At 45.5% G+C, this 23,710-nt stretch overlaps 1 protein-coding gene across 2 annotated transcripts in view; it reads right to left on the bottom strand.

The window, feature by feature from the left end:
* Positions 1 to 2,732: 2,732 nt before the first annotated feature.
* Positions 2,733 to 23,710, bottom strand: part of HEG1 (heart development protein with EGF-like domains 1) — a 55,542-nt gene continuing 34,564 nt past the window's right edge. For both annotated transcript variants that reach the window (XM_012733511.1, XM_012733504.1), the window contains 5 exons: positions 23,450 to 23,492; positions 23,289 to 23,326; positions 12,205 to 12,292; positions 7,839 to 8,013; positions 2,733 to 5,938 (listed from right to left, as the gene is read on the bottom strand). In XM_012733511.1, the coding sequence (XP_012588965.1) occupies positions 5,789 to 5,938; positions 7,839 to 8,013; positions 12,205 to 12,292; positions 23,289 to 23,326; positions 23,450 to 23,492 (494 nt within the window). In that variant the 3' untranslated portion in view covers positions 2,733 to 5,788. The remainder of the gene's footprint in view (positions 5,939 to 7,838; positions 8,014 to 12,204; positions 12,293 to 23,288; positions 23,327 to 23,449; positions 23,493 to 23,710) is intronic.

Raw genomic sequence — 23,710 nt, 5'->3', positions numbered from 1 at the left:
ATTGGCCTATATTATCTTTCATGTCTCCCAAGCAACTGCTTGGGATGGCGCACTGCAAAAGACCTTGAGTACAGGGTCCAAAAATATTTTTAGATCTTTGCTTATTGGCAAATCAAATCCTAAGGGGGACACTCAACATTGCCTGGTCGCACAGACAAGCATTCAGGCCAGCTTGTCAGTCCTCCCATGTTTTTAGATCCTAAACAGTTGCCAAGGGAGAGAGGGTCTGGAAGTGCTGGGATGTTTGTATATCTGACTGAGCTCAGCAGGAACAAGAAAGGATGGGACTCAAGCAGGGATTGTTAAGTGGTGGGTAGAGAAGCAGAGTGGGAGGTAGCTGGAGTAGGTGAGGCAGCTCTTCTCTCCATCCAGAATACCTGGTGTGCAGTAGCCTTTATCTAACCTGCCGAAAGTTCTCCTTCCTGCCCTACACTGTCATCATCTTCAGCTACTAGAGTCAAGATTTCTGCCTTAAAGCCCTGAAAAGCTCCCAAGGAAGCAACTGATTCATGCACATTTACGCAGCCAGGCACTTCCAGCAACTGGCCACCATAAGTGGGAGGTCCATGGTGCCATTGTAGAGTTCCATATTTTCTCCCCACAGAGCATAGACATGCTTAATTTCCTTTCTCCTCTAACTCAGAGTTGGCACGAAGTGGTAGAAAGTAAAGAAAAGCCTGGTACATCTGTACCAGGCTTTTCATCGCTTAGGTCAATCTGTCAATTTACCCATACATCCACCACCAAAGGCTTATTTCCTTTCTGGTATACTTTATTATATTTTATTGAACTGGTCTACTGTACTGTATAGGATTAAGAGGGCGATGTGTCATCAGATGCCTGCAGCACACCACATGACCACTGAGGCGCCTGCCTACGTCCCCTGCCCTCAGCCCACTGGGGCCTCCAGCCTTTGTACCCCCAAACTCCCCTTCCGCCTCTGCTAGCCTCAACTTTACAGTCACACTAGGCTTGTTCTTGGTTTGGTTGAAAGGTTTATTTCCTGGCTGTGTTGGGCACTGAGGATGAGTCAGTTCAGAAACGACCCATCCCCGCCTCTGCAGGAGGTAGTTCACTGGACAGTTCCATTGCTTAAGGGGTGTACTCCTGGAAAATACCATGCTCTGTTTGCTTGTTATTAAGAGAAAAATACACAATGAAAATGATATTTATTTTTATTGCATCATTTTACTGACTAGAACGCCAGACTTATAGTGGATATAAGTATAAAAATAACCACATTCTTACAAATAATACTTTGCTGCTACAGTACTGAATAATTAGTGGAGTTTGAAATTATAATACAACTTTAAATAACATTGTCATATGGATTGAACACAGTTGACCAGGGGCTAAAGTGAAACAGTTGGTAAGGAGAAATCTGGGACAAGGTGAAAACTCCAAAAGTTCATTGTCCAGCCATGCGTCATTTAACCATAAATCCAGCAACAAACAATAACAAAACCCATAGCAACCCAAGATCAAACACCTTTCCTTTTAAAGAAATAGACCAAGGTAGTACAGGATAAGTGAGTGGGTCAGTTTCTCAGGCAGGTCGATTCCACCCGCCCCGTGTGGCCGCATCCCTCCCACCCAAGAACTCTGCAGGAGACATTCAATGTCTCCCAAAACTGATAAAACCAGAATCTAACATGTGAGTTCTTTTGAAATGTCCTCTTTAAAAATGCCCAGGGGACAGAGCCAGCCTCTTTTTACTCCTGAATTGTTCCTTTTGGTTTCACAGGGTTCTCTGAGTCTATGTCAGACAGGACAGATTCTAACCCCTCTGGAAAGATACTGGAGCACAACGAATTAACAGTATTCTATACTTTAATGTTCTTTGTAATTGAACCATTTCCTCGTCTGGGATTAGAGTTAAGAAAGAACACATACATGCAAGCAAACTACAAAACCGTGTCTCTGTTTCCAAAAATGTCAATGACACTTTGTCGAGAAGGAAATGAAAAATCCCTTCTGAGCCCCACAAAAGTTTTCACATAGAAAAAAAAATCTCCAATATTAAGGGTATTCTTAAATATGATACAAAATACTGAGCTTTGCAATTGTCCTCTCCCCAAAGAAGTGCTCCAGTTTCAAAATTGGTGCAAGTATCTCAGAACTCTGGTCAAAGCCCTTGCTGGTGGGCATCAGGCTAACTAACCTAGGCCAGAGGCACTGGGACTGCTCACGCTACCTTCTTCCGGACAAGTTCACAATCGCGGGGTGCCTGGCACTTCACGAGCCAGAAGACAGCAGGGAGGAACCCACCAGCCATGAGTGAGGACGGCCCTCAGGGGTCTGCGCCAGGAACATTCACATAAGAGTAAACACCACCCTTTCAAGGTGTTTTCTTGGGGTGCCAACCAGCTTGTATTGTGAAGATGCTGCCCTCCCATCTGGGCCTTTAAGGGTTACCACTTCAAGGACTTCACAGTCACACCTTAGTTTTTGACCTCAACTGCCATCCAAACAGCTTGATTACGCATCCAAACTGCTTGATTACGCTATCCAGAAACTTTGGCATGAAGTGAGTCAGCTGTTTCTGAAAATAAGCTTTTATCAAAGGAATGTCTGAATCGAAGACATTCAGTGGAGTGTGTTCTCACCCCCTACACGCAGAGCCACTTACCAGTACACTTCTTGCTAAGCACAAGCCAACCTGAGTTTCCAAATGATGGCTGCAGGGTCCAAGAAATACAAGTCTGAAAGGACTTTTCTCAAAACAGGGTTCACTTTCTTTCTTTCTTTCTTTTTTTAACTTAATGGCATTAATTTAGTTACCGCTTACTATTGGTTTTTTTAAAAAAATATATTAATTTTTTTAAGCCCGTTCTCTTCTGTCCTCTTTGACATCTGAAATGCACAGGATGGTGGGGCCCTTGGTAGGAAGGTGATGGGGGGCGGTCAGTGGGGCAGCAAGCTGGGAAGAAGAGTTTGAACGCAGCCTGCTAAGGCAAGTTATTTATTCTCTCTGAAGGCTGAAGTCTAGGGAGTGGGAACCACGGTGCCCACCTCATAAAGGCATAGGGGGCCTCACACCTTGCACTGAGCCTGGCCCGAGCAGGACATGAGGTGGGCTGCTTGTGACAATTCAAATGTCCTAAATTCTCCAGTGCTCTGGGCTGAAGGAAAGGGCAAGAAGAAAAGACACACCTTTGGAGTTTAAACAAAACCAGATGCCAGAGGCCAGTGGTCAGAGGCCCTGCCCTGAGCTACCTGGCTGTCCCAACGGAATTTTAGGAGCTCGCGGCAGCTGAGTTCTTTTACTCCCAGGAAACTCCGGCCTTGGGGCTCCACACGGAGGGCAGCATTTCGGGTGCATGAATGTCACGCCAGAGTGAGGCCGACACCAAGCCAAACCGGAGCTGAGGGCTCCCGCTGCCGGCCGTGTGCGCCAGCCCTGTCCCTCTTTCCCCTCCACCCCGCAGGCCTTCTGGGATATTAACCCCCAGCTGGAGTGAAGGCCTCTCTCCGTGAGGCTCATGAGGTAACCGTCATGCTGTCTCATGCCTTATCGGTTCCTCAAGTTGTGGAGACACGCCCACCCCACCCACACAAGGCTCCTGGAAAGGTCCTACTGAACTCAACCCTGCAAGGTGCCTTCTTTGTTCACAGTGAAAGAAAAGAAACACATACCTAATCAACTTGAACTGCGCAAAACCGGTTTATAGGAAAGTATCTTGGTACTCACAGGACACGCTTTTCTGGACTGTGGATTCTCCTCAAAACCGCTTTTGGGGCAGAACACTGAATTTTGTGGTTTCTAGCTTCTGGCCTTGAGCTAAGAGGTGGTATGTTAGCTGTGGTATCAGCGGCAGGCGGCAGACATGTCTGCCTGGGAAGAGGCCCTTTGGTGGCTCTGGATCTTGGGGTGAGAAGAGTCTGCCTCAAGAGCTAGGAAGCCAGCCACGCATGTCTGTTAGCTCAGGCGAGCTGAGTGCCTGAGCCTGGAGCTCTCCAGTAAGATGCAGGGCCGGGAGGCACACATGGCTGTTTGGTTCCACAGAGAGATGCAAAACCCAGGATTTCAAAAAGGTGATGATGCTCTGTCATCTTAAGGCGGCATCCACTGATAACACTCGTATTCTTTTTGTAGCTATTGTATTGAGTCCACCTGAACGAGTAAGAGGGCTGTTCCTGACCGGCAGCCTGCTGCAGCAGGTGGTGGGGCTCGTGGGGATGACAGGAGGCAGGAGTTCGCACTTACAGCTGTGAGGACGGAGATGACGTGAGAGCGACTAGAAAATGCCCAGGGTAGCATTGCCTCCAAAGGCTGACCCTTTCCAGAAAAGTGGGTGCCACTGTGCTCCAAGCTTTTGGGTGGGGACAATTCTTTTACCTGTGTTCACGTCATCCAAAACCAGGATGTTGAAGAGTAGGTGATGAGAACAGTTGCAATTTCACAAGCGGTAAAGACTGAGCACACACACCCCTCTCATCCCACAGCCAAAATAAAGAAGACGTGGACTTTCCTTCCCCAAGGCAAACTCTCAACTCTCTGGCCTGGCCAGAGGTCTTCAGTTCTCCACTGCTGACTTAAATTATAAATGTTTCTAGAGGGAACCATGTAGTAATATAAAGAGGTGCACATTACCGGATGAGAGGACTTAAGTTCTTTCTTCAATGAATAAATAGCCTTGAGTTGTGCACGAGGCCACAGATCCAGTCAGACAGTGCATTAGCAGGTAAGTGGCCTCACGTGGGGCTCCTCTCCAGCTCCTTAATCTTCCTCAAGAATCTGCCAGGCTTCCAAAAATACTGGTGTTTCAGGAACTCTAACTGACCTGTTCAGTCCATCCCTCTAATCACACTCAGTGACTGGGGCTGCATCAACTGCCTTTCCTCTGGCAGTGAAATCTCAGGTCCAACCTCCATCCAGCTTTCCATTTCTACCCCTTAGGTGGTAGCCTCTGCTCAAAGGTGGTCAGAGGCCCCCACCCCGCCCCTGTGCCAAGCAATGCCACCAGAGACACAACGCCCCACTGTCCATGCTGCAGCTCTGTGAATCTTCCACCAGGGCCTTTGCTGTCGCCGCCTGGAAGGCCTCCCTCCAGGGCAGCTGGATGCCCCTAACTCGCACCAGGTGGAAGTTATTTTGCCCTGATTCAGGCTTGTTTGCCAAAGTGAGATTTAACCACAATGGGAAAAATCACCTGAAGTCAAAGCGTCACCCTGACTCTAAAACAAATGAGCTGTGTGCTGTGCCTCACAAGTTGCAACTCACTCTGGGGACTGGCTTGGAGCAGACTGAAACACTGTAGGCTGAGCTACAGCATTCCAAACTGCAGTGGTATATTCATCATCATCTGTTATCTAGCATGCGGGGACTAGGCAGGAAAAGAACTAAAAAAGGCCGCATTTTGTTGTAAAGTAATCACCAAATTGAGGCTCAAGAGAATGTCTGAGGCAGAGAGTCCTTTCTGGAACAGTCTTGAAAATAATCCCAAAGGAGACTTCCCTACCCAAATCACTAAAGTGCAAGCTAAGGAAATGCTGGGGCCTTGCAACGATGCCTTGTGGGCTGCCCTGGCACAGCCACGCCGGCGCCAGGGGCCTGCTGGGGTGCTCCCTGCCCACGCTCACATTCACAGTAACAAGGAAGGTGCTAAACAAGCAGCCTGCAGTCCCACGTCCACAGGGTCCACGCGCCCCCTTCCCTCACACCCGCCCTGCTTTGCTGCCACTCAAGCACGGCTCTGCGTGTCCTGGAGCAGCCAACGGCGACGCTCCCTCCTGGGCACAGGGTCCCGACGACACGCTCAGAGCAACGGCCCCTCTCTCTCTGCACTTAAAAGTAGTCTCTTCTCCTGCTCTCATCACTGATGAAAGATGGGTTATACTGTCCAGGGAAAATGCAAGAATGCCGAGAGCCAGGCAGTCCAGTGTAGGCTGGGTAGAGTCCATTTCGTTCAAGTTCAGGATTCCTCACACTTGTGGGCTGGTGGCCAAAGAGAAAAAATTCAATAGATTATTTCTGGGTTTAAATTTCATAGATTTTTTTAAAAAAGAAGGCTACATTTAATAAATTTAAGATGGGGGCAGTACACAGCAAAGAGCAAGGACCTCCCACGTGTTTCCTTATGGAAGTAGGATACCTTTGCCTTTGCTTTCAAAGAGCACAAGAAAAAAAAAAAATCAACACACACACACACACACATTTAAGGAAAACCCAGTGATTTTAGACCAACATAACAAAAATCCTGGCTAAATACTATATTGATTATTATCACAATTAAATTATCACCTGCTTACTATCTTGACTTAAACAAAATGTCTAAGTCATTTTGGGGAGCACAATGATCTTAACTTCTCGCTGGCAGTTAGCAGAAAGCAACTGGGCTTACCACGGAAGGGGATGGACCTTTACAGGTAGCAAGAAGCAAGGACCCAAAGCAGGAGGCCACAGTGACTCAGGTATCTCCCACAACAGCACAATTTAGTGGTCTGCAACTATTTGATGGGGAAAAACGTCCTGGAAATGACCTGGTTCCTTTTAGGAGGGCTTCATCCAGGACCACCAAGGGAAAATGCCTGCTTGGTGGAAATAAAACACTAGATACACCATATTAGAAAGAGAATCCTATGAGACCCCAATGTTTACCTAGGACCACTGTGAGGGGCAATTCCCTCACTCAGGTGACAGCTTTAAGCCATAAGCTTCAGCCCTGCCTACTCAGACGACTATTTCTGAAATGAAGATAGGGTTCATTTAAGCGCTTGATTCTATATAAGGCAATTCTTTAGTTAACACCATGGAAACGCAGCAAAGTTGGGACCTGTTCATTTGTGTTATCACACCACATCGGGTGGAGGATACCCTAAAAGGGACTGAGTGTATGCGCACATCTGAGTAAAATACCTGCTTAGTTGTGTCAGCAGTTATTGGAGTAAAAAGAACTTTCTCAATAAACAGGGAAAAAAGCAAAGCCCTTTTGCAGAAATATATATGGAATTATATTTAGCTAGAGTTAAGTTTGAGTCTGTCCTCCTGATTTCTTCTTATTCGTCCTCCCGGTTGAAAATTTCCAAGAGTCCATCAAAACGTCTATAGCAGAAACAAACCCATTCCTTCCATCCAAAGTCTGAACTGCCAAAGTTAACTCCCAGGGCAACTGACAAAACGGTGGTTTCTGTCACATGACTGCCCAGTGCTATTAAGTTCCCCCTCCCTAGGGTCAGCTTTCATGTTTATTGCTTATCTCAAACTCCTCCAAATGGCATGAGATATCCTGTCTTTGTTTACTTATGTGACTTGAACTGAGCAACACATAGGAGTTCGTGTGAACAGAAGTAGCAAGAGCTCAAGGCAGTCTCCCACCTTTCTCAATGAGGCAGCCAGGAACTGGCCAGAGCAAATTAATTCAGGCTCCTGAGTATATGATCCAAACCTCAAGAAGCGTTTGTTGGGGGTGACAGGAGTCATTCACTGTAGCATTTTTCCCAATTCCTGCCATTTTGACTAAACAGCCACAGGTAGTAGAGCATGGCAGCCAAGAGGGGAAAATGAAAGAGCGAGTGTCTTACTGTCACGTATCCTTTCTCCTTCCGTTTCCAGTCCTGTAGCTTAAAAGCAAGTTCAGGAACAAGACAGTGATTACTACAACCTCGCAACAGTCATGTGGCTCGTGGAACTATCCTTCATGGTTCAATGTCAAAATGAATAAATGCCATGCAAACACAGGGTAAGTAAACGGAATCTTATGCAAATAAGCAGTCCACACCACCATTCTCTTTAAGCCTTAGCCAATGCTAACGGACTGGACGACAACAAAACCGAATCCCTTCTCTCTCAGAGGAAACTGCAGCACTGAGGCTGCCCTGGGCATGGGGATACACACCGAATAATACACATCTGTCATCTGGAGCAGGTTCTTGGTACTTCCATTCTCATGCATTTCAATGGCTTCTCGGCCCCATTCTTGTGATCGAGGATTCTTGGGGTACTCAGCATATGGGGACATTTGGAAATCCCCACTTTTGAAGATGAGTTTGCTTATATCATTTTTATTCTTTCTGTAAGTAGTAAAAAAAAAAAAAAACATTTGCAAAGTTACATGAAAGAGTTCCAAATGATAGCTGGAAGCACCATCTGTTATTTCATAAGGTAAATCAGACTGAGAGCTCCCACTTATTTCTTTATCGCTGCCCACAGAGGAATGCTATTATTTTTAGTACTTGCCAAAAACAAGTCAAAATGCAACTGGGTGCAAAGCAGTCTTCAATCCGAAAGGCCAGGTTATCGGGAGCCAATGGGACAAAGAAGCTGTGGCGGAGCTGACCTGGCTCCTGTGGGGACAGGATCCTTTGCGCCGTGGAGGCGGCCAGAGAATAAAAATCACAAATTCACAGAAGCTGGTGTCAGAGCAGCCTTCAGAATTCTTTAGTTCAGAGATTCCCAACCTGTTTGGGCACCAGAATTTACATGGAAGCATCTAAGTCTCACAGAGGTTTACTGAAACAGGAGCTCTGGGGATCACACAACTCTGCCCTTGCAAAGAAATGGACTTGCTCCCTGGCATTTGCTGCTAGTAAAGCTGGGACTAGAATTCTGGTCTCCCACTCCCTGGCCAGTGCTCTTTCACCTCTTGAAGCTACTCCACACATCAGAAAAATAGTCCATGTATTTGTTTGTTTTTTAAAAGATTTATTTATGCATGCAGAACTGGGGTACAGGCCAGGGCTGTGGGAGGTGAGAGGATTCACTAGAGACAGATTTGGGTACAGAACAGGCCGACTGATGAAGTACACTGCCGAGGGGAGCAGCGGGCGGGTCAGGAGAGGTCTGCCGCACCATGTGGTCACCTCCAGGGTGGGGATACACTGGTACTGAAATGGCTGTGGCTAGTTTGCAGTGCTGCACTTTAACCTGCTCTGCCACCAGAAAGGGCCCTAGTCCACGTATTTATATACCTGTGTATACTCTTCCAGCAGGTCAGGGGATCCTGGAGCAAGTTCCCTACTGTTGAAATTTCACTAACTGGAAGTGCTTGGGGCATGTGTGATTCACCTGTCTAGTGGGACTACAGCCGGAGGTTTAATTATATATGTCCTGGATAAGATAACTGAAGTTTCTTCCTTCTACCTATAAATAAATGTTGTGGGGAGGTAGAAAATGACGCAAGCTCATAAAACCAAATGTCCAGCAAGTGGCGCAGGTGTTGGCCTGCTTGCAAGTATAGAACAGGCCTGCCACTGTGCTATTCACTGAAGGTGGGGCATCATCTTTGAACAAAGACTTGGCATTCACCATCACCTTCCTCTCCTGACACGAAGAGGCTCCTGCCTGAAACGGCCACACCACCGGGTACAGGCCACTTAGCGTCAGTGACACTTATGCCTGTTGAGCACCAGGCTTTAGTTCTCTAGGTCCTAGTCTCAAAGTCAGAATTTTATTGCACCCAATGTATTTTTGATGCTTTGAGGGCAACTATATAAGAGAAGGCAAAGGGGCTCAGAATGGGCCCCCTGAATGTGCCACGTGAGCATGTGGATTACAGTGATGGCTTGATTGGCAGGTCCTGTTCACTACAGATGGTGCTCACAGTAGGCCACGCCACCATGCCCTGCGTGTAATTACGCTTCGTGATGTTTGCACAATGACGAAGTCACAGCCCATTTCTCAGCAAGTATCGAGAACTGTGTGACTGTATTTCAGGCTGATGGTAGACAAGACCCTGCAGTCTTAAGGGCAAACCTTTACCTTTCCTTCAATTGTATAACAAGAATTTAGATAGGAGGTACAATGGGTTCTGTCTGAATGAAATTTATGTTTGGCAGAACAAACATCTAGTCACCGCACTTCTTATCATGCTGTGAATTACCTCCTCCCCTTTGAAGGTTTAAGCAACATCTCCATCCCTTACCTCAGTCTGGCAGAATTAACCAGCCAGCTCTTCAGACTCATGTCTCTGAGGCCTTTTGACATAAACTATTACGTTGTTTTTCCTAATAATCTGTCTTATTTACCCACTTAATTATAGACCAGTAAAAGAACCTAGATGGATAGAAGGAAAATTTTTCTTTCCCTACACAGGCAAAGGTTGCACCACAAAGCCTGCATCCCAGAACAGACAGTCTTCCTGGGGCTAGAGGATGGCTTACGGTGTCCTCCGTGTTCAAAAGTCGATGAGAAAACGTGTTATTTTGTTCAGTTCCCTCATCTGTTATATCGGTTTCAGTCCTGCCATTTGTTAGCAAGTAATAAGTATTAGTCATAGTTTTCCTTTGTCTGAGTAAATGGCCCCAGGGAGGGGCCCGACCCCTTTTCTCTCCCTTTGCAGTAGAAACCCAACCCTGCTAGTGTCCTGTAAGCCTACAGACAAGGTTCCTGCTGAGAACCTGCTTGCCCCACCTGCCTCCCGTGACTTCCCTACAGCTGAAATATTTCAGGTAACCCTATCTTCATCTTGATTTGCTTCTTAATTTGCCCATTTAAAATAAGCAAGTCAATGGTTTTCAGTATATTCAAAGTTGTGCAAACATCGTCATACTCATTTTTAGAACGGCTGCACCACCCAAACTCCTGAGCTATTTACCCTCCTGTACTCCCCCATGACCCATCCCAGTCCTAGCAAACTACTAATCTACTTCCTGTCCCAATGAGAGTTGCCTTTTTTGGACATTTCATTATAAATATAACTCTATAATAAGCGGTCTTTCGCGACTGACTTATTTCACTCAGCGTATTTTTCAAGATACATTAGTATTTCTATCCTTTTATGGATGAAAACATTTCATTGTATAGATATATCGTATTTTGTTAATCTTACCTATCAGATGAAGGATATTATGTTCACCTTTTGGCTGTCATGAATAATGCTGCTACGACCATTATGTTTAATTTTCATTTCTCTTGGTACGTTCTTAAGAGTGGCGTGGATGGGTCAAAGGGCAATTCTGTGTTTGAGTTTCTAAGAAACTGGTAGATTTTTTTCAAAGTAATACACCATTTTACATTTTTACCAACAGTGTATAAGAGGCCTAGTTCTTAAACATTCTCACCAACACTACTTTCTCATTTTTGTTTGTTGTTTCATAACTAACCACCCAGCAGGTTTGAAGTGTATTCATGGTGTTCTGATTTCATTCCTTTAAAACTAGGTGTGTCGATAACCCTTTCATGTGCTGATGGCCACTGTATTACTTCTTTTGAGAATTGTCTATTCAACCTTTTAAAAAAATATATTTATTTACTTATTTTTTGGTAGGAAGAAATGGGGTGTAGGCCAGAGGTGAGGTGGGGGGAGGGGAGAAATGAGAGGATTTGCCAGAGACAGTGGGGAGCAGAACAGGCCAGACTGAAATCATTGCTGAGGGGAGCAGGGCAGAGACAAGGGTGGTCTGTGCTGCACATGTGGGTAGCTCCCTGGCTGGTGATCTGACTCAGGCTATAATGGTGATAGCGCTGAGATTTAACCCCTAGGTCTCCAGGAAGCCCACTATTCAACTTCTTTACCCATTTTCAAGTTAGGCTATTTGTCTTACTATTGAGTTGTGAGATTTCTTTATGTATTTTTTGATAGGTGCCTTATCAGACATAATTTGTGAGTTTTTTTTTTTCCTTTCTGTGAGTTTTCAGTTGACTTTCTTGGTAGTACTCTGTGAAACAGAAGTGTTACATTTTGATAAAGTCCAATCTATTCCTTTTTTTTTCTGTTGATTTTGCTTTGGGATTTTCACTTTAAAAATGAAAAAAAGAAAGTGCAAATTGCCACCCTTATCTTTCCCTCTTGGCACTCTCATGGGTTTCCCTCTCTCTTCTCTCTCTTTTTTTTAAAAAAAAGATTTACTTATTTATGCATATAGAAGTGGGGTACTGGCTAGAGGTGCAGGAGCAGTGAGAGGATTCACCAAAACAGAGTGGGAAGGAGAACAGGCAGATCGACAAGGTACACTGCTGAGGAGAGCAGCGGGCGAGACAGGAGAAGTCTACTGCGCCATGTGAATCACCTCCCGGGTGGGGATCGAGCTTGCACTGAAGCAGCTAAGGCTTGGCTTGCCTTTGCAGTGCAGTGCTCCAACCTGCTGAGCCACCAGGAAGGGCCCCTCCCTTTCTCCTTTTTTTAATGGTTCATTAAAATAATGAATGGTTCATTAAAAATAATCTGATCTCGTATTTTAAACCACCTGAACATTTTTTAAAGAGTAAAAATTACCCTATTCATAGCACAGGCAAAGAAACAGAATGTGACTCCCATCACTCACCGACAACAGGTAACAATCAGTGCAATGCCTAGGATGAGGAGAAGCCCACCTCCAGCTGCTGCAATCACCACGGTGATAAGCTGATAGGCTAGACGTGGTCAAAACGAAAAAAGTGGATAGTTAAAATGCATACAAAAGAATGGTTTACCTCCCTACTCCGCAACTACCAGGTCTCAGTTGGTAAACTCAAGTAGTATAATAAGCCCTGGGTTTTCTCTTTTGCTAATGCAAGCTAATGGGGCTGGCGGGCCAAGGAATCCCATCCGAAGAGCGCCTTCGCTAATAAATACACCACGGGTCACAGGAGCAAATAAGGTTCCTTTGTTTTAGCTATCTTGGTTGATTTTCACAACTGACCATACCTGACCGTTTTTTCCTTCTATGCTTTCTATTTCCCACTCTTCTGTTTTAAGTTCACCAATAAAAAGTGTGACTGGAAAAGTCTAGGCCGAATCTCAGTCCCAATAAAAACAAGTTCCCAGGCCCTAATGTGCGCTGCACCTACTCCTTGCTGCCACACCCTCTCCCCTGCCCTTCTTTGGCTCATGGTCCAGGTGCAGTGCAGTGCATAATTTCCGGGCTGAGTAAGTAATAAACCTTTATTTTTTCAAAGTTTTCTAACAGTTATTGCCAAAGGGCCTCTTGCACTCATCAGAACCACAAGGGCCAGCTCAATTACACGTTGATTATTGACATACTGACACTGGCCCCAAACACCTCACCTTTCACTCCCTGTAAGGTTAGCTGCATGTTTTCTCTGTTGAAGGTAGCAAAATTTGCTGCCCAAAATATCTGGAACATTTATTACTTTGGGCTGATTCTTTTGAGAAACTGTACACTCTGAGCTCTGAAAACAATGGGAATTGTTTGTAAGGCAGATTTACATTAGCTCATACCAGGAAGAGCGCTATTACCAGAGGTGACTTATCTGCTTGGCAAGGTAGACATTGCCTCCTCTCACCTGCCTGAACTGCCCTCCCCTATTTTGAAGCCCGAGAACCCTGTCTTTCCCCTCAGCTCGGCAATGTTCAACTCTCTGTTGAGTCTCATATTGCTATTGGGTTCCAGTATGTATATATGCAATTAATTTTTTGGGTCCTATTCATCTGTCTTTTATTATAGAGAAGGATCTTAGCCTATAACAACATAAGGAAAGTTATTTTTCCTGCAGGCTCAAGAGAAAATTATCTGGAAGACAGGAAACTGATGGTCTCACAGATTAAGGTTATTACCAGAAATAGTCTTTATATCAGAGAACTCTATCTATATTTATTTATTTAATGAAGTACCTTTACATCCTTGTTATTACTTTGACAGTACAGGATATTCTGACTCTCAGGTGTGGTCATGTAGCTCTCCCACCAACAAAGCACCCAGAGTCCTCTATCACAGTCCATTGTGCCCTGCTCCCCCTACCCAATTCTCACCTCCTTCCCCTCCTCTCCTAGATGCCTCAGGTCTATGGTCAGATTTCAAGGATTGGCTTTAAAACATATCTTTGTCTGACCCTTTGTTTGGTTTGTCTATATTCCACATATTAGTGACACCATCAGGTAAATGTATTTCCCCTTCTGACTTATTCTGAGCACAATCCCTTCCAGCCCAATCCACGTTGTCACAACTGGCATGAGTTTATCTTTTTTGATTGCTGAGTAGTATTCCACTGTGTATATGTAGCACATCTCCCCGATCCTTTCATTTGTTTTGGGGCATATGGGCTGCTTCCATATATTGGCTATTGTAAATAGCAATAAACACAGTTGTCCTTTCAAATTAGTGTTTTTATGTTCTTTGGGTAGGTAGATAACCAGAGTGGAACTGCTGGGTCATATGGCAGACCCATTTTTAGTGTTTTGAGGAATATCTATACTGCTTTCCATTGGGGCTGGGCCAGTTTATAGTACCACCAATAGTTTAAGAGGGCCAAGAACCCTATCTATATGGCTGAGCAGACACCTAGTTACAAAGCATCTGGTCTTCATTGTATGAGTCAATTTTTTTCATCATGTGAGTTACTTTCCTTTCTCCCAACACCCCAGGCTCCCATTCCATTCCTTAGCTCAAGATATATACCCCTAATTTGCCCCATGAACTTTAGAATCCCAATTTCTAGGTAGATCCCCCACATATATATAATTAAATCTAATTGGATGTCTGATGTGAATTTGATTACTTTACCAGCCTGAGAAGAACCCAGGAGGCAGGGGTAAGTTTTTCCTTCTCACCAACAATACATAATAAACAATATTAAAATTTTAATTAAAGGTTTTATGCCTCTGTGTTTCTGGGGAGGAAATCATAGTTTCAACAAAGCTAACTAAATATTCTAGTTGATTTATTTTGCCATGGAAATATAATTAAAATCATGTTCTCAGGTTCTAAGTTCAAGGATGGAAAAAGGGGCCAATAACAGGATTTTCTGTAGTAAATGAAGACTCTCTAGGTATTCAGGTAAGGTCAATGGATAGCACAGAGCTGACAATGAGCAATACAAACTCTGCAACCAGTTAGCAATCTGTAAAGAAACAGCTCAGTAACATGGCGATTATGAGAAAACATCAGAATTAAGGTATACAGGAAACAAAGACAAAGCATAGGAACAAGGACAGTCTTTCCTTCACCTCCTGACACATGTATTCTAGATTCAGTTATAACAGAAGTAAAGGAAGAACAGACCTCTTGAACCTGTTGACTCTTCTTCCTCTCCACCCACCTGCTCTCTGCCACCATCAATTCTGGACCCCTCACTGGACAGCCTTAGTCACGATCCAGTTCATCTGTCTGCACTCAGCCTTGCTTGTTCTTCTCAAAAACAAAACTGATAGTGCCATTTCCCTGCTTTAAAGCAACCTACAGTGGCTCCCTTTGCTGCTAACGAAAGACCAAAGTCTGGCTCCTGCTTACTCCTCCACACCAAGTTCAGAATTTCTCATTTCCAGTGAAACAAAAACAGCACTGTGTCAGGTTCCGCTTTGAAACAAGCAATTTCGCCTAAAACAGAAGCGACAATGGTGTAGACTAGTGCTGCTCAATTGATCCGAGCTCAAGGAACACTTTTTCTTTGTGGTTTTAGAAATTCTCTTTAAATAAAGAAAATTAAGCCTCATTTGCTCCTCTGTCTTTCCCCACAGGCACCAAACATGATGAATTTCCCTTTCTCCTTTTTTAAAGAGTCTACTATGAACTGATACTTTTGTAAAGTACAACAAATTTTAAAAGGGTCCCATGCTTGGATGTTATAGCCATGTCAATCAGTACAAATGTTTCTAGGTGCTCACTCTTATTTTTTGGTATTATTTTCTAGTAGTGCAGGTAAACTCATAGACCATGCTTTGAGTAACACTGGTGTGGATGAATGCTTCTCCAGCTTTCTGGATCATTCAGAGGGCTTGTTGAAACACAGATGCCCAGTTCCCCCACAACAGATTTGATTCCTAAGTCTGGGCTAGGGCTCAGGAGTTCTATTTCTAGCAAGATCCTGGGGGATGAGAGGCTGCCAAGCTGCAGCTCAGACTGTGGGCAGAACTGGCTTAGATGACACAGGAAAAGGAAGACATCTATGCACACGAGGCTAAAGCCCCTTGCCCCTCGTGGGAATTCGCCCAAACATCCATCTAGCCAGCCCTCCCTTGGGTAAAAGAGAACTTTTATTTTCTTCTTTGTGCTTTTTCAATACTCCCCAAATTTCTTTCATATTTTCACACAAACACACTACATGGCTCTAAATCTAGACATTGCAAGCATGTACATATACATGTAATCTATTTTATATGTATCCACTTTTTCAAAGAGCACATTTGATGTCCTTTGGCAGCCATATTCCTGGACACTTGTCGTAAGCCTATACACAAATAACTGACAGATCTTTTTCCTTATACCTGCTGCCAAGTTAGTTTGTGAAATACAACCTACCTTTTGGACTTATGTACTGACTTTAGACTTATTGAGGCTACATGATGGTGTGTGAGCAAAGTGGACTTGAGGCAATACTACCTGTGATGTATATGAGCTCGAAAGTGACCCTGATGTGTATTTATGAAGGGGACACAGAGGCAGAGGTCTGCCTGACCGACCCTTTCTAGTTTGAAGAGATTCTCTACAACTTGGAATTCTTAGTGTGATTTTCCCTTGGACATCTGTCAACATTTCAACAGTCTTCCCCAGTGTCATCATAGGTTGATATGGCTGCCGTCGCTGTTGACATTTTTCATTAAACCGGCTCACTCTGGGCCTTAACTGTTCCTGTGTGCTGCATTTGTCCTTCCTTCTGTGCTTATTTAAATGGAATCTACTGGCCTGTCTGCTCAGCCAACCCTCTCCTGGGGACTTCACCCTTCCCCACGTGCAGATTACAAGTGAGGGCAGACATGCTTGTATATCCCCTGGCTACAGCACATGGTCTGGGATCAATCTGGATCATCCAAACTGGATCAATTATTTTCTTCCAAGGAAACTCAATTTGGGAAAGAGAGAGAAATTCCTTTCTGCATGGCTGAACCAGTGTCACCCCTCAAAGTTGTTTGGTGAGCCCATTTTCCATCATGCTGTCTGAGAAGGAGATGAAGCCTGATTACATACAGCAAAGAGCAGAGATGAGAGATGAGATGAGCCCAGGTTAATATGTGCTCTGATGGGACAGCCCCGACCTCCAGCTACTATGAGTGTGGAATTCCATGATTCTTGCTTCTCCTGATGCTGGGATTCCATGAAATGCTCCAGGATCCTTCCCATCTTTGCTGCCTAACCTAACTAGGCTTATTTATTCCAGAAGTCAACTGTGATATGTGACTTATAATATGAAATACATATTTGGTCTTCATCCTGTTTCTGGCACAGAATTCCAGAAACCCTTGGAATTTCCTAAGCAATAACAGTAAAGGTATCTTTTGTTAAATTAAAGAGGCTTTGAAAAGCCCCAAGGTAATCTAAGGATGGAGGCTGGTTGCCAGAGGAACCACCCTGATGATTAGAAGTTTGGAACATTCAGTTCTGCTGCCCCAACTCACGCTTCAACCTTCCAGGAGGGGAGAAGAGCTGGAGAGTGAGTCCAGATGATTTTATCAATCATGCCCATATATTGAAGCTTCCATCACACCCCAAAAGGAGGGAGTCTGGATTGTTTCTGGGCTGGAGAACAAGTGGAGGCGGGGAGGAGGGGAGCGTTTAACGAAGGCATGGAGCTGTGGGCCTACTGCTTGTCTTGCCTGAGCATCTCTGCTGGCTGGCTGTTCCTGAGTTCTATCCTTTTATGATAAACTGGTATTCCAGGAGGAAAAATGCTTCTCTGAGTTATGTGAGCTGCACTACCAAATTAATTGAATCCAAGAAGGTGGTTGTGGAAATATCCAATCCACAGCCAGTATTTTGACTGGTGCTGAAATGTAAGTGGTGAGGTCTTTTATGATTAACCCTTAACCTGTGGGATCTGCTGCTATCCCCAGATAGATCGTATCAGATTGTGTGGGAAAAACACACACATCAAAGCTGGTGTCCAAACTGTACACCTTTCTTTACAACTGTTTAACTTGTTACGGAGTTTTCAAATAGTCACATTGGTTTTCTTTTAAAATTCATTTGGTTGTTCCCATTTTATTTTGCTCTGTTTTGATCTCACTGACTTCATTAGTGGGGTATGATTGGAATTTCTCCTTCTAGGCCTTCCCTGGTGATGCGATGGGTTGGGGCCAGCACTATGGCGTTTTCTGCTGCCACTGCAGCCTGAGTTCGATTCCTGGCCTTGGAGGTGACCCACATGGTGCAGCAGACCTCTCCTGACCTGCTTGCTGCTCCCCTCAGCAGTGTGTTTCAGTACATCTGTATTTCAGTATAAGTCTGTATTTCAGTTTCACTCTGTCTCTGGTGAATCCTCTCACCACCCCTGCACCTTGGCCTGTACCCCAGTTCTTGTATGCATAAATAAATAAATACATTTTTTTAAAAAAGAATTTTTCCTTTTAAATCTTTCAATTCCTCTTGCATTGAGAATTCCTTGTCTTCCTTTAGCATCTCAGCTCATAGCATTCCTCTTTCCCCTCTGCAGCTTTGGAAGTGTGACTTCTCATATCTTTGGGCTATATGTGACACACCCAAGTGTACACACAGAGCACTAGCTCCTCTCCCACACCCTGTTCCTTCCTGTCTGACATGGGTGAGGTCAGTCAAACTCAGTGAGATGTTTGGACTTAGCTAAAGGAGAGTTGCAGCTGACTTTGGGATCACTATCTCTTCTTCCTCCTAAGCAGTTCAGAGCTGTCTTCTGGGTGTTTGTTGTAGATAACTCCTGCCAACACAGCTTTGCACTGGTGTGTCTGCTCCCAGCCCAATGTAACAACAGGGTGAACACACTGAAGAAACTTAACACACCTGCCCCAGACTGTGGGTTGGATGGCAAAATAATAAAGAATGATCTTTATCTTGGATCTCTGGTTTCCAAGAAGAGAAAGCCATGGGGTTTGCACGCGGAGCAAAGGGGCTCTAAATCAGTGCTCACTGGCCAAGGGAGGCTGGTGGGGCAGGAACCTTCACAGAAGAGACTCAGGACCCTGAATGGAAAGAACAGCCTACAAAAAGCACGTGCTAGGAATAGAAGAAGGGATAGGTAAAGTGTCTGTAACCAGAGAAAGGCAATCTAGAAAAATAAATTATTTCCAAGATCAGAAAGTGACAACAACCACAAACAGAAGTATGACCTAGAAAGTGGAAATAGAAAAGCTGACCAAGCACCTGAAGCATCCAGAGGGTGAGGGGCTGCGGAAGGGGTGAGGACAAAGAGGGACGCAATGGACTACGGTGGGGAACATGGGGTGATTTGGTGGCGGGTGCACTACAGTGGTGATAACTGTGGGAGAAATCCTACACTTCAAAAATAACAATAATGTAAGCCAACACTGTTATGTCAATAATTATATAAAAAATGTAATAAGGGGGGGGGGCCTCCCTGAAAGCACAGCACTGAGAAGCTTAAGCCACTGCAGCCCAAGTTCGATCCCTGGTCCCAGAGGTGACCACATGGCCCAGCAGACCTCTCCTGACCCGCCCGCTGCTCCCCTCAGCAGTGTACTTCATCAGTCAGCTTGTTCTGCTCCCCACTCTCTCTGGTGAATCCTCTCACCGCCCCTGCACCTCTGGCCTGTACCCCAGTTCTGTATGCACAAATAAATAAATCTTAAAAAAAAAAAAAGTAATAAGGGGAATGGTTCTGTAAATTACAGTGTATCCACAGAGTAGAATTAGATAAGATGATCCAAAATGACATCTAAAGTTATGCAAATAAAAGCACTGCATATTTTGTGAGGCTTAAAAGATTACAAAACAGTATCTATTTTGAGTTGCAATTGAGTTGTAAAAAGACGTACACACACACCTCTGGAAATATAATACCAGTGCTTCTCAAATAAATGTCAATGTGCATACAAATCTGCCTATTAACCAAATCTATGGGTCTGGTTAAAATTCAGATTTTAATCCAGTAGGTCTGGAGGGGAGACCAGCGGGTCTGAAACCTCCTTTGCCAACTAGCACACAAGAGAACTGCTGGCCCTGGCGTCACACTCAGCAGCCGGACACACAGGGGCGTTCGCAGGGACCCTTAGTGGTGATGAGACCTAGTTCTCTCCTTCCCTTAACTTACATCTGTTTTCTAATTAATTTAGGTTTAAAAAAGAAAATTGCTGGTCATGCTTTGTCTTATGCTGTGAAAAGCTAAAATTTATTCATTTTAAAAATGAGGGGTAAAGTGATACAAACCAAGAGGTCAGGGGAGAAGCCACTATAAAATTCAAGCAGAGGGAGAAACAAGCACATTAAGGACAGAGTGGTGGGATGAAGAAAGAGAGGGGCACCTTGGTTCCAAGTGTGTAAGAGAATTCTGGGGCCTGTGGATGTAAGGCAGAAGTGTTAGAACGTGGGGTATAAACCATCATACTTTACATGGGAAGAAAAAAAGAGAACTGATATGACAGGTGTGGCCATGGGCTGCCCAGCAGTGAGGGGCCTTGTGGGGGGCACATGGAGTCCAGCTGGGTCCACGTACCTCGGGGACTAAGAGGCTTGGGACCAGGACTGATCCCGCCTTCTCCAGTTTGAAGGACATTCTTTATGGGAAATGAGGAGTAACACATGGGCACTATGAAAAAGCAAATAGAAACTTTTGGAAAGGCAGGGTATAGTCTCTTAACCCCCGACTATGTTAGTGTTGGAAGACTCTCAGGAATTTAAGCATGAGGGAGCCTCAAGATTATGTGCTGAGCTGAGAAGCTGGACTCCCCATCTTCTGGGGCTTAGATAGAGTGCACACCCCCAAGTCTGCCTAGAGATGAGGCACTTCTTGCCTACAAATGTGCAGTCTGGCTCAGAACCCTGAAAAGGCACCGCTGTCCTTGGTGGTGACAGTAGTGAATGGTCAGAGTCCCACCATTGGCATAACACACTGACAAGCCACAGACGTGACAAGGCACTGTCAGTACAGACAGAACCCATAGAATTCTAAATGGTTGATTCTCCACCTTGTGCTGGGCTGGCCTGAGACTTCAGACAAAGGGAACAGGTGTCCTTTATTAGTAGTTTCTATCAATGCATTTACACCACCAACATTTAGTACGGATACTAAAATCATAAAGTGATATTCACATCAACAAACTCACAAACCAAAGGGGAAAGCGTAGCCCTGGTGGGGAGTTACCCATCCAGAGAGAGGGTGCTGCCCTCTGCTGGACATAAGGGAAGGAAATGGAAGCCCAGGGCTCAGAGACGCCTGGCTACCTCCAAGACCACATAATGGGGAGAACACCAGAACTTACAGAATAGTCAGTGGATAAAAGGGGACATCATTTCTGTGTGTGTGTGTGTGTGTGTGTGTGTGTGTGTTTAAATGCAGTGTTTAACGGGGGGAAGTACTAAATGCCACTTAGAACAACGGCCTGGCGCTGGCTCTTCTTTCTGACCACCGTTTCAAGTGCTTTCCCCTATGTCTGTTTATCCTCTATGGGTCACTCTTCCACTCACTGAGAAATGTGAAGCACTTTCTGCCAAAACCTAGTTAGGAAGCTGCTGGACCTGGGATGACAGGTTTGAAGTACTGGCTCATTCTGGGAGGGACCTGTGAGGTGACATGGCTCGCCTCCTGCTTCCCCGGCCATCCTGGGTCTTCTCACGCTCTCATTCTTCACCATTTGACGGGGCTGTTCTCAAATAAGACTTACATACGTGATCCAACCCAGTTGCACCTTCCACTCTCCCTCAATTTATTCTTTTGTTTAAAGACTGATTTATTTATGCATACAAGAACTGGGGTATAAGCCCAGGAGGGTGAAGGGATTAGGGACTCACCAGGGACAGAGTGGGGAGCAGAACAGGGAAATCAACTGAAACACACTGCTGAGGGGGAGCAGCAGGAGGGTCGGGTGGTTTGCTGGGCCATGTGGGTCACCTACCTGGCTGGGGGTCAAACTCGTGCAGCAGTGGCTGAGGAGAGCCTTACAGCGCTGTGCTTTAGCCCCGTGTGCCACCAGGGAGGGCTCTCTTAATTTATTCTTCAGCTCCCTTCCACAATATTATCTAAGCTTCTCTGACTTTAGTACTTAGAAAGTCTTAGGATAAAGTTTGGGGCATGTAGCGTGCTCACTACTCTTAGCTCTAACACCATTTCTTTTCAAAAACTGTACTATTTAGTTCTGGCAGTCCAGAACTTGTTCACCAAGTGAACAGATCTCAAATAGCTTCGATGTTTTGTCTGACTGTTCAGCCTCTATTTCCACACTGAAAAGTCCTAGGCTTTCTTCAGTCTACGTATGTGTGCAGGTCACCCTGTTCTCTGATCAGTTTAAGCGTGTGATGGCTCAGTTCTGGCTTAGAGGAGTGAGAGTCGTGCTAGGGAGTGAACTCAGGCCTGCTGTACCCAGTGCCCCCTTAAAGCACCGTGATCTTTCTGAGCCCAGCTGAGGAGCTGTCTAAATGGTGGTTTGTAGAAAGGGACATACACTTCTATCCATGATGTTCCAACACCCAAGCCTAGCTTTTTAAGTACAGTGCCTAAAAAATATCTTGACTGCTTTTTAATTTTTTAAGTATGATCACTTCTTCACTTTATTAAACTGCGTACACCAGTAATAGTGCAATGACATAAATATCTACTTGATCTGCCTGGTTTCCCGGCATGGAAGCACTCACAACTCTTGGCACTCCTGAGTGACAGGAATGAGAGGGGCATCGTTTGCTGCCCAGCTGTATCTGAGGGTGCGCTACGAGGTGCCCGTCGGCGGCTGGGGCTGGCTGCCAGAGGAACCAACCATGACATTAGAGGGCACTCGGCCGCCGCCTATCCGCCCTCAGGGAGCAGGGCCACAGCTCTAGTCCTGAGCCCAGCAGGGGCCACACTAGGGGTCACTGAATTGCTCACAGTCTATTCCCACCTGTGTGCCACGCTGCACCGGCTTGATTTCCTCAGCCACACTGCTTCCCGACTCTAAGAGTGTTGGTGCTTCCCCAGAGGTTACTGATCGTAGTGTAAACCCTCCCACTGGCCATCAAAACCCCAACAGTTGGGTCCTTGTGGACCTGGCAAGCCAATCCTTCACCCTGCGTCCACCTCTCTTTCCATCCTCAGTCACACCTGCTCACACGCTGCTGCAAAACCGAGACCTTTGCTCGGGTTCCTCCTCCTGCCTGGAACTCCTTTTCCTCCATGCCTGACCATAGGGTTCAGAACCTCTGATTCTAGTCCCTACAAAAAGTTCTTGGGAGCATCCTCAACTCTCTCTCTACTTATCACAATCAGAAAAGGTGGGCAGGAGGGGAGCAATCCCTGCAGAGACAGCCAAGGTGAGCGCTAGGTGCCTGTGGGTACAGAGAGCCCTTGTGGATGTCCCCCACAGTACAGTGCAAGACTCCCTCCAGCGGGTGCAGGGTTTGTGGGTACAGAGAGCCCTCGCGGACGTTCACAGTACAGTACAGAGCGCGCATGACTCCCTCCAGCGCCCACAGAGCACTATGAAGGCCCATCTCTGCTTCCAGCACAGGAGCCCAGGAGACAGCGGGTCTGAGTGGAGGAGAGGGAGGACGCTGCCGTGAGAGCTTCGCATACTTACGGTTTCCACAGTTAAGACCGCCAAGGCCGAATGGGCAACTGCAAGCCAACAGAGAAAAGAACAAAGATTGGTCTCAAATGTTCAAGAAATAACAGACAATTTACCTAGTCAGGCAAATAAAGTTTATAGACTTCATCAGAATCAGTGAGCGTGGAGCCTACCTCCTGCAGGTCTCATTTTCCAGCCTGTACCCGTCTTCACATGCTAAAGGAGAAAAGAAGAGGCCATGAAGCAGTCTGCGAACCTCCCCTGGCCCAAACACAGTCACTGAGAACCGCCCTGAGGTTGACAGCAATCTAGACGCAAAGGCTACCAAGAGCTTTAGAGCTATCTGCCACGCGGCCCAAATACTGTCGCCAGTTCAACTGCATGTCATCAAGGATATCTTCTTTTTTTTATTTTTTCTTCTGACTTTTTTTTTT

This window comes from Condylura cristata, unplaced genomic scaffold, assembly GCF_000260355.1.
Source record: "Condylura cristata isolate star-nosed mole 26May11 unplaced genomic scaffold, ConCri1.0 scaffold00003, whole genome shotgun sequence".
Classification (NCBI taxonomy): domain Eukaryota; kingdom Metazoa; phylum Chordata; class Mammalia; order Eulipotyphla; family Talpidae; genus Condylura; species Condylura cristata.
Note: the sequence above shows the minus strand (reverse complement) of the source record. Positions and strands in the feature narration are given on the sequence as shown.